The sequence below is a fragment of the Schistocerca cancellata genome, chromosome 6 (assembly GCF_023864275.1).
Source record: "Schistocerca cancellata isolate TAMUIC-IGC-003103 chromosome 6, iqSchCanc2.1, whole genome shotgun sequence".
Classification (NCBI taxonomy): Eukaryota; Metazoa; Arthropoda; class Insecta; order Orthoptera; family Acrididae; genus Schistocerca; species Schistocerca cancellata.
The window spans coordinates 329911015-329923066 of NC_064631.1; the positions used below are offsets into that span (position 1 = coordinate 329911015).

The following is a 12052-nucleotide window of genomic DNA, read 5'->3' on the forward strand; positions in this document are numbered from 1 at the left end:
GCTCAGCGAAATGTCAATCCTAATTATAGTGTAATGACGGTGCTATTCACAGATGAGGCGTCGTTTCAACGAAACCAGATTCTAAGTTTTCACAATCCCCACATGTGTGCAGGCGTCAGTCCTCCCTCAACAGTTGAAGCAAGTCATCAACAAAGGTTCTCTGTCAATGTTCGGGCCGGCACTATAGGTTACTATTTGGCAAGGCCTCATTTTCTTCCAGCCAGGCTCAACAGACAGAGTTATCATAATTTCGTAGAGAATGTTCTACTTGATATGTTAGCAGATGCTGGGTGGCCGAGCGGTTCTAGGCGCTACAGTCTGGAACCGCGCGACCGCTACGGTCGCAGGTTCAAATCCTGCCTCGGGCATGGATGTGTGTGATGTCTTTAGGTTAGTTAGGTTTAAGTAGTTCTAAGCTCTAGGCGACTGATGACCTCAGAAGTTAAGTCTCATAGTGCTCAGAGCCATCTGAACCATTTTGTTAGCAGATGTGCCTTTAGCTGTGCGACAAAACGTATACTTCCTGATTTTAGTGTTAATTTCCGTCGGCTTATAAATAACATATTCGGTCACAGGTGGGTAGGTTGAGATGGACCAATTGCCTGGCCTGCACGCTCTCCGGGTCTAAACCCACTGGACTTTTATTTGTGCGGGTATTCGAAATCTCTTGTGTATGGAGCCCCAGTACAACATGTTCAGAGTCTCCGTGCTAGTGTTATGGAAGGCTGCGAAATCATACGCAGTACTCCAGGGATACATCAGAGCATCCGATCTGTATCAGCGCTCAAGAAGGGCATATAGAACGTCTCCTGTGAGAAAGGGTTGCATGTGGTATGCTGGTGCGTTCTACTCATGTGTGTCTCCCATGATTAATGAATAGGAGAAAATGAGTTGTAACATTGAAACTAAAAGTTTCCAGATCCATGTTCATACAACGCATTGTGTCCTATAATTTTGGCGGTACATTTTTGTTGCACCCTGTAGTTGGTAAAGCATAGCAGTTCTTGTGTATTAACTGAAATGTACCGTTGTTCTGTAAACTGAAGCATACATGAGTTTAGTCCCTTGTAACGTATCCGGTTACAGCCGTCATCTCCCATAATGCGAGAGGGAGCGCAGTGGTGGTGACACTTGACTCTTATCTAGGAGGTACTCGGAAAAAGCTATCTTCTCCTTATCGTGGACTGATTTTCGGTAGTTCCCTCAAATAGTTTCTAGTAAATGGCAGGCTGATTATTTAACCAAGTCCACGCCGGGTTTCCTGACTTATCTTGTCCTATCCTAGAATGTGCCCCATCCCTAACGATTCCTCGTCGATAGGAGGTTGGATTCTAACTTTACTTTCCTCTCCTTTCCTTTCCTTTCATTTCCAATCTTGTGCTGTTGTTTCTTGTCCTTCCCTGACCGCTGTTGTCAATTCCTGTCTTTATCTGTCCTGTTTTTTCCTTTCCTTTCCTTGACTCCTTTTCCTTTTCTTGTCCTTTCGTATCCTTTCCACACACCACAGACCAGAAGGCGGAAGCTACAAAACTTTTTAAAATCATGCTCAGATTCTCCAAGTGCATAAGTTAGGGCATGCTTCAGTAAGGGACAAAGAAATTAACGGTTCCAGCTGTACCTGGACAGAAATATTATCTTTGTTTCTAGGTATACATATCAACATCACCTCTTCATTTCGAAACTGATGACACTGAAAAGAAAAATTGAATTTGAGGCATACGCATATATTCATTTTAACAATATGTCCAGGTCACAAAAAAAATGTAACAACAGGCTCGTCTGTTTCCCACGGGAAGCTTTTCGCAGCACTCCTGAGCAACGTATGAAATTATGAATGACTGTGCTGGTAAACCTCATACATTATTTGTTTTTCAGACAGCTGAGCAAAACTGAACGTACTCAGACATTTCGTTCTTTACCTATTCTGATCAACACTAAACTGACACACAATATTTTTAGCGCAACGGAGTCTGACTCAATAATCCCTACAAAAGAATGGCCCTTACTAACATTAAACTATAACTTTCACATATCACTTACCTCACAAAAATTTTCGTTACTCAAGCTACTGCAATACAGCGAGCGCCACTACTGCCAGCTAAACAAAAGATTCAAACTACTGAAGGCACTAACTACTGATAAGCACAGTTAGCAAATGAAAGATTTTGTTAGAGAAAAAACAATGTATTTACCTTAACATTGTTCAAAAGTCATATTATATATATATCAGTATATAAATATATATCATATAAAAACCTAAACAGCCTAATTACAAAGTTAATACGTGGTGGGATGTCTCCTTGCTCGGATGCAGACTTGAATCGGTCGTGTCGTACTATCGACGAGATTCCAAGTCAGACCTCGTCCAGATTGTCCCACTCTTCAGTGGTGATTCTGAGTAGGTCGCGCAGAATACTTGGTTGTTGTAGACGTCCAAAAAGACCTCGTTTCAATGGGTACTAAATAACATCGATTGGATTCATGTTCGGGGAACAGGGAGGTCATTCCATTCTGGCGATACTAGGATGCTTTAGGAACGTGTTCACGAGAAGATCACGACGAGCACGCGAAGAAACTATTACCAAAATGCCGATGATTTGGTCCCACTATTAGTTGCCATATCACGTCCCTGTAAGGTGCGGTAGTGAGATTTCCCTCAACAAGCGTGAGATATGTACGGTGGCCGTATGTAATCCCTCTGCTAAACATCACTCAACAACCACATTCTGGCACATTCAGAGTGTTGGAGTCGTTCGATATTACAGTCTTGTTATATGTAGTTGTCAGGGTACAAAGAGAACCTAGTTTCGTCCGACGCTAATGCTGGGGTGCCCGTTCTACATGATTCCTTGTCCATCTTTGACGGAGTCCACGGTGCTTCGTATACGACGTAGCACTCGCCATGTCCGTCAGGAATGCAGGTTCGCATCTATTAATCGCCTGTGAAACGTTTGATGCAATACATGACTTCCGGCAGCCTAGTCTCTTCGAAAACCGAATCTAGTTCTGAAGCACTCATCCCACGGTTCGTATGACGCAAAAGCCATAGATACCGATCGTCCCGTGCATCTGTCGAACGTGGACGGCCTGTGATGTGTGTCCTCAACACTACCTGCAACTTGGAAGCGATTTTATGTTCGCACCACATCGCTTCGAATCCGGTGCACAACTTCCCCAGTTGAAAGCCTACTGCGCATAACATGATGATGCGGAATCGATCACTGGTCGCGACTATCCTTCGTGGCGTGGTGGATGTTCACTCTAGTGATCCACAGACGTGTGTGATGCGACCCTACTGGCGCTTTACTTTCAACTGAAATGCTGCAATCCATTCGAGTGCGGCGTTCTTCGCGTAGGTAGTGTGGTGTAAGACACCACACTGGCTAGGTTGTAGGCTTCAAATCGGCCGCGGTCCGTCAGTACACATCGGACCCGCGAGTCGCCACTGTCGACGCTAGCAGACCGAGCGCCGCCACTCGGCTGGTCTTAAGAGACATGCTAGCGCACTGCCCAGTTCTACAGCCGACTTTAATATGAATGGTTCACTCATTATAGCTTCAGAGATCTCATTTTCAGAGACGCTAGTTAGCAAAGTCTTCAGCTAAGTCAGTAGCTACGACCTATCCAGGCGCCACATATAGTTTACGCACTGACAATTGATCTATATGTGTGAAGCAATCAGAATTGTAAAGAAGTATTCGCAGTTCAGTCTGTAACTGCTCTTGTAAATATTATTGTACAAAGTCAAGATCGACGTTCACCGATGATGCTGAATGAGAACTAAGTATTTAATTGTATTCCTGTCTACTAACTTTCTGATCAGCTAAAATGTTCCAGATACATCCCGTCAAGTATAGTTCATTGATCCTCACGTCAGCCTCCGTGATCAACACCTGCAATTAATGGCCACACCTCGTGATCAGACTAAGAGCCAAATTGCGTGACTCAGCCGAGTCACCGTTTGTCCATGACGCCCATAGTTCCGCTTCATACATAAGAGGTAGCACCCATGGTAACTGTGTGTATGTTCATAAACAACACTAGGGGTGATCTTCCGATTGGCACAGGAACAGTTACAATAGTAACACACCTGTACAAAATATCGGGCTGATGCAACACTTTTTTTATAAGTATGTATTCTAACATACGAACAGGTATAGCATATCTTTGCAGCTACAATAATAGATTTTTCGCAAACGTTTCAGGGAAGTATGAGAACGGGTGAATGGAAAACAGGTTTTGTAGAGCACGTGATGCTTGTGTAAACACCGAGGAGGAGGAGCTAGCTAGCGTGAGGGCCCCGAGTGGTCGAGTGCGCAAGCGTGGCAGACAGAGTAGCTTTGTCGGCAACCTGGCTGCGATAATTGTGGGGACAGGAAAGGCCGAAGGCCGCGGCGTGCCACGTGACCGCGGCCGGGCCTGCCCGAGGCTCCTCACGACTCCCCCAGTGCTGTGTGTCTGCCTGCCTGCGTGCGGCCAGGATGCGTCGCGGAGCGCTGCGGGCCATCTTCGTGATCCCCGTGCGGGCGCGACTGGCGCGCTTCAGGCGATGGACCAGGGACCGCCGCGCCGCCGGCGCCTCAGCGGCCAGTGGCGGGAAGCGGCCCTTCGGTGAGTCCCGGCGGCCGGCGCAAAGCTCTGCCACTCAATAATGAGGGAAATTGTGGGCACTACGTGGACACGGAATACATTCGGACTGAGAGAAATGGCACCCTTACTAAGATCACTCGTGCCGCCCGGTTGGCCGTGCTGTCTGATACACTGCTTTCCGGGCGGGAAGGAGCGCCTGGTCCCCGGCACGAATCCGCCCGGCGGATTTGTGTCGAGGTCTGGTGAACCGGCCAGTCTGTGGATGGTTTTTAGGCGGTTTTCCATCTGCCTCGGCGAATGCGGGCTGGTTCTCCTTATTCCGCCTGAGTTACACTATGTCGGCGATTCCTGCGCAAACAAGTTCTCTACGTACGCGTACACCACCATTACTCTACCACAAAAACATAGGGGTTACACTCGTCTGGTGTGAGACGTTCCCTGAGGGGTCCACCGGGGGCCGAACCGCACAATAACCCTGTGTTCGGTGTGGGGCGGCGGAGGGGTGAAGTGGACTGCGGTAGTCGTCGTGGGGTTGTGGACCACTGCGCCTGCGGCGGGGACGGAGCCTCTCCGTCGTTTCTAGGTCCCCGGTTAACATACAATACAATACAATACAAGATCACTCGCACGTACTTTTTCGTTAAAGAGCTGCTGTCTGGTTTTTATATCGATATTTACATTTTTATAAACAAAAGAATACCTTTAGACATCGGAAAGCTGTTTAAAAATGAATTTAAAGATCCATCCCCAGTTTTTTTCTCCATTTACATCTTATGTACGTATTATTATCATTGTAATTGGTACCTGATAAGAAGGTAACATGTTCCAATAAAAATTTTGAAAAACCTGTACAAGGGGGTATCATTGTTAATAATGAAAACTGGCACGGGTGAAAGTATACGATAATACAAGCAAAGAAGTCCATGCGACATGATTGTAAATGTGTGGTTACGAACCAGCGCTGATTTCAGTATGCCGGCCGAAGTGGCCGAGCGGTTCTCGGCGCTACAGTCTGAATCCAGTTTGAATCCTGCTTCGGGCAGGGACGTGTGTGATGTCCTTAGGTTAGTCAGGTTTAAGTAGTTCTAAGTTCTAGGGGACTGATGACCTCAGAAGTTAAATCCCATAGTGCTCAGAGCCGTTTGAACCATTTTTTTTTAATTTCAGTATATCATGTTGCGCTAGTTAGTTCCAGTGTATTTGACACGTAAACTTTCCGATTAAAACCACATCCAGTTGGGCTCAAATTTCACTCCTGGCTCGTGACTGGAGTATATCTTACGTGCATGATAAAGCATCGGCATATTTTGCTCCTAATGTAAGACAACATGTAACGCGGCAATATGGTCCAAGTTGGACAGATCGAGCAACACTTGTACCTTCGCCTCCGGGACGAGCTTACCCTTGATTTTTCTGTCTGGGCTCATCCCAAAAGACCGATGGCCTTTGTAGTCTGATCCCTTCAACCCGCCCCCCCTCCCCCCTCATCCCAAAAGTGAAGTGTGCAGCAGTCCTGTAATGGTTCAACAACTGCAACAGTGAACTGTACAGTCTCATCAACCTTTACGAGATGGTACTGAGATATTCGAAAGAACTCGTAAGACACTGGAGAGACGAATGCAGTGTTGCATCCATATGCGAGAACGACACGTTGAACGCCTCCTTTAGCTGGTACGAGTGTACAGTAATCCGTAACATATAACGAATTAAAGTAGTATTGCTTGTGGTGTAGTAGTCAGCGTTGCTGCTTCGATTCCCGCCTTGGACAGACACCCAGTTCCCGATCCGAGGAAATCTCTCATCATTTCATCGCCATCATCTAGACGTTAGTCGCCGAAATAACGTCAACTAGAAAAATTTGCGCTAGGTGGATGAACTACCCAGATGGGGTCTGCCAGCCAATAATGCCATACGATCATTTCATTTCAGTGCTGTATTTCGTTTTAAGGAAGGCAACCGGAGAAATTTGAGCCTAGCTGGATGGGAACATAGCCGAAAAGTTTACATTTAAAATCCAGTAGTACTAACTAGGAAAATATTTATTGCTGAAGTCAGTGGCAGCTCATAACCACACATCCACAAATATCTCTCAGTGGCGTTCTCCATCTTATACTCCGCTTCTTAGGCGCTGCATTGTGAACTGCAAGTTAAACGTGCTTGTAGGTTGATGCTGTGAGTCGAAACATGAAATGCATTCGGATAGCTCAGTGGGTATAGTAAAAGTGTGGATCTCAATCCACAGCCGGCCTTCTGTCACGCCGGCCGCTGTGACCGAGCGGTTCTAGGCTCTTCAGTCCAGAACCGCGCTGCTGCTACGGTCGCAGGTTCGAATCCGGCCTCGGGCATGAATGTGTATGGTGTCCTTAGGTTAGTTAGGTTTAAGTAGTTCTAAGTCTAGGGAACTGATGACCTCAGATGTTAAGTCGCATAGTGCTCAGAGTCATTTCAACCATGTGAACCTTCTGCCACGTAAATCATGAACATACAACTATGAGTGTTTCATTAGCAGTGGCACACAATCGTGTAGTAACTCGGGTATAACACCAGGTAACGATCCTCAGAGGGGTTTCTTCTGGTGACTGACTTGCATAATTTTTGACATGTCGCCAGAATTACAAGGAGCAAGGAAAATCTGAACCAGCATGCTGTACGTTCAAGGATGCCGCTGTTACGCGAATTTTCCCGAGGAACGTTGTCTGTAACATAAGTCATACCCCCAAGATACCCGACCTTGGAAGACTCATAACCGCTACCATCCCTCCCAGCAGAATGCTGTGGTTAAGTGCAAACACAGCACTGGCCGCAGTGTCTGTTACGACACGCTGCGGTGGAACACGGCAGTCTCCGCCGCTCACACCACGCCATACGCACGTGGTCTTGGTCACCCACGGGTCATAGCCATTGTGAAAACATGCGTCCAGCATTGTTGTTAGAAATATGCACTCGACCTCTGCAGTGACGCTTCACTCACACAAATGTTCTCTTGCAGAACCGATGCAAGTGTATTTTTCGAATCATATCCAGGCTGTAACTTAAGACGTGTCTTACCACACTTCGATTACTGCTGGAGATCAGTGTCACGGGAAGATTTCCAGAGCGTAGATTCGGCAGGAAAACGAGAGATTCGACAAAGGAATGCTGGTGCATAGGAACCATTTATTGCGCATTAGTTCATTTCGAAGTACGCTCGCTGATAGAAAATCATGTTTGCAGATAGGATTTCATCGTATGGTCCAATATCGTTTACTCTTAATGGAATGTTCCACTCTTGTGGTGAACCCTGCTGAAGTTTCGCTTCAGCCATACCAGTTTCGAAGAACTTGTGAGTAACGAAGTTCAGAGTGTTGTATCCTTCCGCAACCTGATTGTGAAACCACAGCTCAGAGCCATTCATGCTGTATAAACAACTGAGAAAAAATAAGTGCCTGAAAAAGGCAAGAGAAGTATAATCCGGAACTCTGAGCGAGACAACCACTTTGGCGGTCTTTCTTCTACCATCGGCTGTTGCGTCCTCTTGACGATGCTGTCTCTGTTCTTCAAAGTGTGGAAGTATTTGTAAGGGACCCATTTCGATTCATATACAGTCACTTATAAAGAAGGTTTGTTTTTATTAAATGCGTGTAATAAATAAGTATTCTGTGAAATATTATAAAATAATGAATGTGCACACTTATACAATTCGTATTTTGTAAACCTAATCCAATGATTGTGATTTGTCATTTCTCGTTCTTTCGATTCCATATGACCCCAGAAGATTCATCACCCCTTATTTCAGAGCTGAGGCTGGCTGGTGAAGGATCACGCTCATTTCCTCACACACATCCTCGTCTTTGCCCGACAGTGATGGGCTTTCTCTTAGGAATACCACACTGTTTCGTACTTCTAAGAGGCGTACGTCTTCCTCCGATTCACTGTCCCGAGCGCAACAAGCAACGACGCTTACATTACACGAAAAGAGGGAAACGAGGCTCTTACAAGATGGGCGCCAGAAACCCCACTCGGGTATGCTTCGCCACTATGCAACATCTGACAATACATTCCGCGGTTCGGACGACGTTTACCCTCTACGTACCGTAGTTTACTCTAAGCGAGACGTATCTCGCGAAACTGTTGCGAGAGGCTGTTTCGCGGAGTCTGACCACTCCGTTTAAAGACGCTGAAAAACCCAGTTGGAAAACACTAGAAAAAAGAAGCGAATACTTTGGTCAGAAACTGCCAATACTGTTCAGCCCGCTCCGTACCTGTCGCGTAGAGATCGTCTAGATAAAACGGCCGGCCGCGGTGGACTAGCGGTTCTGGCGCTGCAGTCCGGAACCGCGGGACTGCTACGGTCGCAGGTTCGAATCCTGCCTCGGGCATGGGTGTGTGTCATGTCCTTAGGTTAGTTAGGTTTAAGTAGTTCTAAGTTCTCGGGGACTTATGACCTAAGATGTTGAGTCCCATAGTGCTCAGAGCCAGCCTAGATAAAACGTAGACAACAACAACCCGCACAGAAGTACAAGCAGTCCCATAGCCCATCCGCGAATGGAACAGGAAGAAATGCTAACAACAAAAGTAATCTCTGTCATGTGCTCTACAGTAAAAGGGAGACTAATAATACGGAGACTAACGAAGTAGATAGAGATCAACGATATTTCCTCCTTGAAATAATGTGGAGGAAAACATTTTTGAGGACTACGCTCACATGTCTCTACTATACGTGGTTTCCGGGATACATGTGTACAAAAACAAAACATTGAACTCAATCATTTTTATACATGTTGGTAAAGTTCAATGTGGACACCGCTGGTAGCTCGACAGCTATTAAAACGACGTTCCTATACTAGCCACATGTCCATAAGCATGAGAGGTGTCATGGCATCTTGTGCGGCGTAGATCCTTTGTCTCAAACCTGCCAGGTATCGAGCCTTTGTTCTGTAAACACTGTCCTTGATAAATCATATCGGCGCCCGGAGAGGGCCAAGCAATGGGAACCTCCTCCCTTCCGATTCAAGCTCAGGAAACGGTCTCATGGAGAAACGTGATAATATCTTCCTGATAGTCGGGTGGATCACCATCCTGCTGGAAAATGACGTCGGGAGGCATCTGTGGAACTGGATAGCTCGCCAATAATGCCGAGATAGGTGTACCCTGTCACTGGGGCGCATGCGCCATACAATTCAGGGCTGTTCATGAAATAATGAGGATCACATCTTGCAAAATGTCTCTATCGATTGTGCATTTACCCAACACCGTAAAATGTCTAATTCATTCGTTAGAAGGACATGTTTGTGGATTCCTCTAGCCCAGACCCCCTGTCCTATTACCACAACGTCGTATTACCACAACGTCGTTAGAGCTTTTGTAGAAACTCAGTTGTAATCAAGGTGTTGTGCTTCGTGATAGGAACTTCCGTGTCATTTCTCCTGAGCGAGTTAAAAAGAGTATGGGAAACTTAATTCAGTACGGTCAGGTGAAGCCAGGGCTATTTCAATTTTGACTTTAGGACACTAGCAATACTGGTTGTTTTTCAGTCCTACGCCCATCAGGAGAGAACGTTCCTTTGTAACAAACTAAGGGCTCTATCGGTATGTCCTTGACTGTTACGATTGGCCGGTGCTCGACAGTTCAGTTAGAAACGACGGTGAACTAGTGAGACAAAGCACAGATAGTTCTATTCGTCCACGAGACTCAGAGGGCCATAGTCACGGGTTCCCAGGTAGATGCCGTGTTTCTTGACTTCCGCAAGGCGTTTGATGCAGTTCCCCACAGTCGTTTAATGAACAAAGTAAGAGCATATGGACTATCAGACCAATTGTGTGATTGAATTGAAGAGTTCCCAGATAACAGAACGCAGCATGTCATTCTCATTGGAGAGAAGTCTTCCGAAGTAAGAGTGATTACAGGTGTGCCGCAGGGGAGTGTCGTAGGACCGTTGCTATTCACAATATATATAAATGACCTTGTGGATAACATCGGAAGTACACTGAGGTTTTTTGCGGATGACGCTGTAGTATATCGAGAGGTTGTAATAATGGAAAATTGTACTGATATGCAGGAGGATCTGCAACGAATTGACGTATGGTGCAGGAAATGGCAGTTGAATCTCAGTAGACAAGTGTAATGTGCTGCGAATACATAGATCCTTTATCATTTAGCTACAATAATGCAGGTCAGCAACTGGAAGCAGTTAATTCAATAAATTATCTGGTAGTAGGTATTAGGAGTGATTTAAAATGGAATGACCATATAAAATTTATCGTCGGTAAAGCAGATGCCAGACTGAGATTCAATGGAAGAGTCCTAAGGAAATGCTGTCCGAAAACAAAGGAAGTAGGTTACTGTACACTTGTTCGCCCACTGCTTGAATACTGCTCACCGGTGTGGGATCCGTACCAGTTAGAGTTGATAGAAGAGATAGAGAAGACCCAACGGAGAGCAGCGCGCTTCGTTACAGGATCATTTAGTAATCGCGAAAGCGTTACGGAGATGATAGATAAACTCCAGTGGAAGACTCTTCAGGAGAGACGCTCCGTAGCTTGGTACGGACTTCTGTTGAAATTTCGAGAACATACCTTCACCGAGGAGTCAAGCAGTATATTGCTCCCTCCTACGTATATCTGGTGAAGAGACCATGAGGATAAAATCAGAGAGATTAGAGCCCACACAGAGGCATACCGACAATCTTTCTTTCCACGAACAACACGAGACTGGAATACAAGGGAGAGCCGATAGAGGTGCTCAGGGTACCCTCCGCCACACACCTTCAGGTGACTTGCGGAGTATGGATGTAGATGTAGATGTAGATGTAGAAAGCAAGTGGAATGCAGCGAGACATCACGCGCCACTGCACGCCGGACTGCGCGGGCAGCGGTCTAAACCCCCGACTGCCCCGTGAGTCACACAGCGGCGGAAGTGCGCCACGCAGCGGTATCGCCCGCTGCCCCGGGCCCAGTCAGGTGATTAATGACCGTAGTGGCCTTCTGCGTCACCGTCTTGTCCACTCCTGCGAGAGCACAGAGCAAGTCCCGGCGAGTCACGTTCTAACATACACTATCTGATAAAGGAATCCTGCCACACCAGTGTAAGGCCGGATTGACCACTAGACGTCACCAGATGCAGATCCGCCAATATACGACGGGCATTCAATAAGCAGTGCAATACATTTATATTCTAGGCGAGATTCGTTTGAAAAAAATCAGAATTTGCTGTGGAACATCGTCGAATATATCCATTTCAGCTCCTGTAGTTTCATGAAGTTCTGATAGGTGGTGGCACTATACGTGGCCTTCAAATGGGGTCTGTAAAGAAGGAGCATTCCAGCCAGAGAGCTGCCATTGAGTTTCTTTTGGTCAAAAGTCAGAGCATCGCAGGTATTCATAGGCGTTTGCAGCATGTCTGCGGAGATCTGGCAGTGAAAAAAAAGCACGATCAGTCGTTAGGCGAGGCTCCTGTCATCATCGCAATATGGTCTCGCAAACCT

At 46.3% G+C, this 12052-nt stretch overlaps 1 protein-coding gene across 1 annotated transcript in view; it reads left to right on the forward strand.

Annotated features, from left to right (window-relative positions):
- Positions 1 to 4481: 4481 nt before the first annotated feature.
- Positions 4482 to 12052, forward strand: part of LOC126088312 (uncharacterized) — a 557842-nt gene continuing 550271 nt past the window's right edge. The window contains exon 1 of the mRNA XM_049906443.1: positions 4482 to 4611. Within this exon, the coding sequence (XP_049762400.1) occupies positions 4482 to 4611 (130 nt within the window). The remainder of the gene's footprint in view (positions 4612 to 12052) is intronic.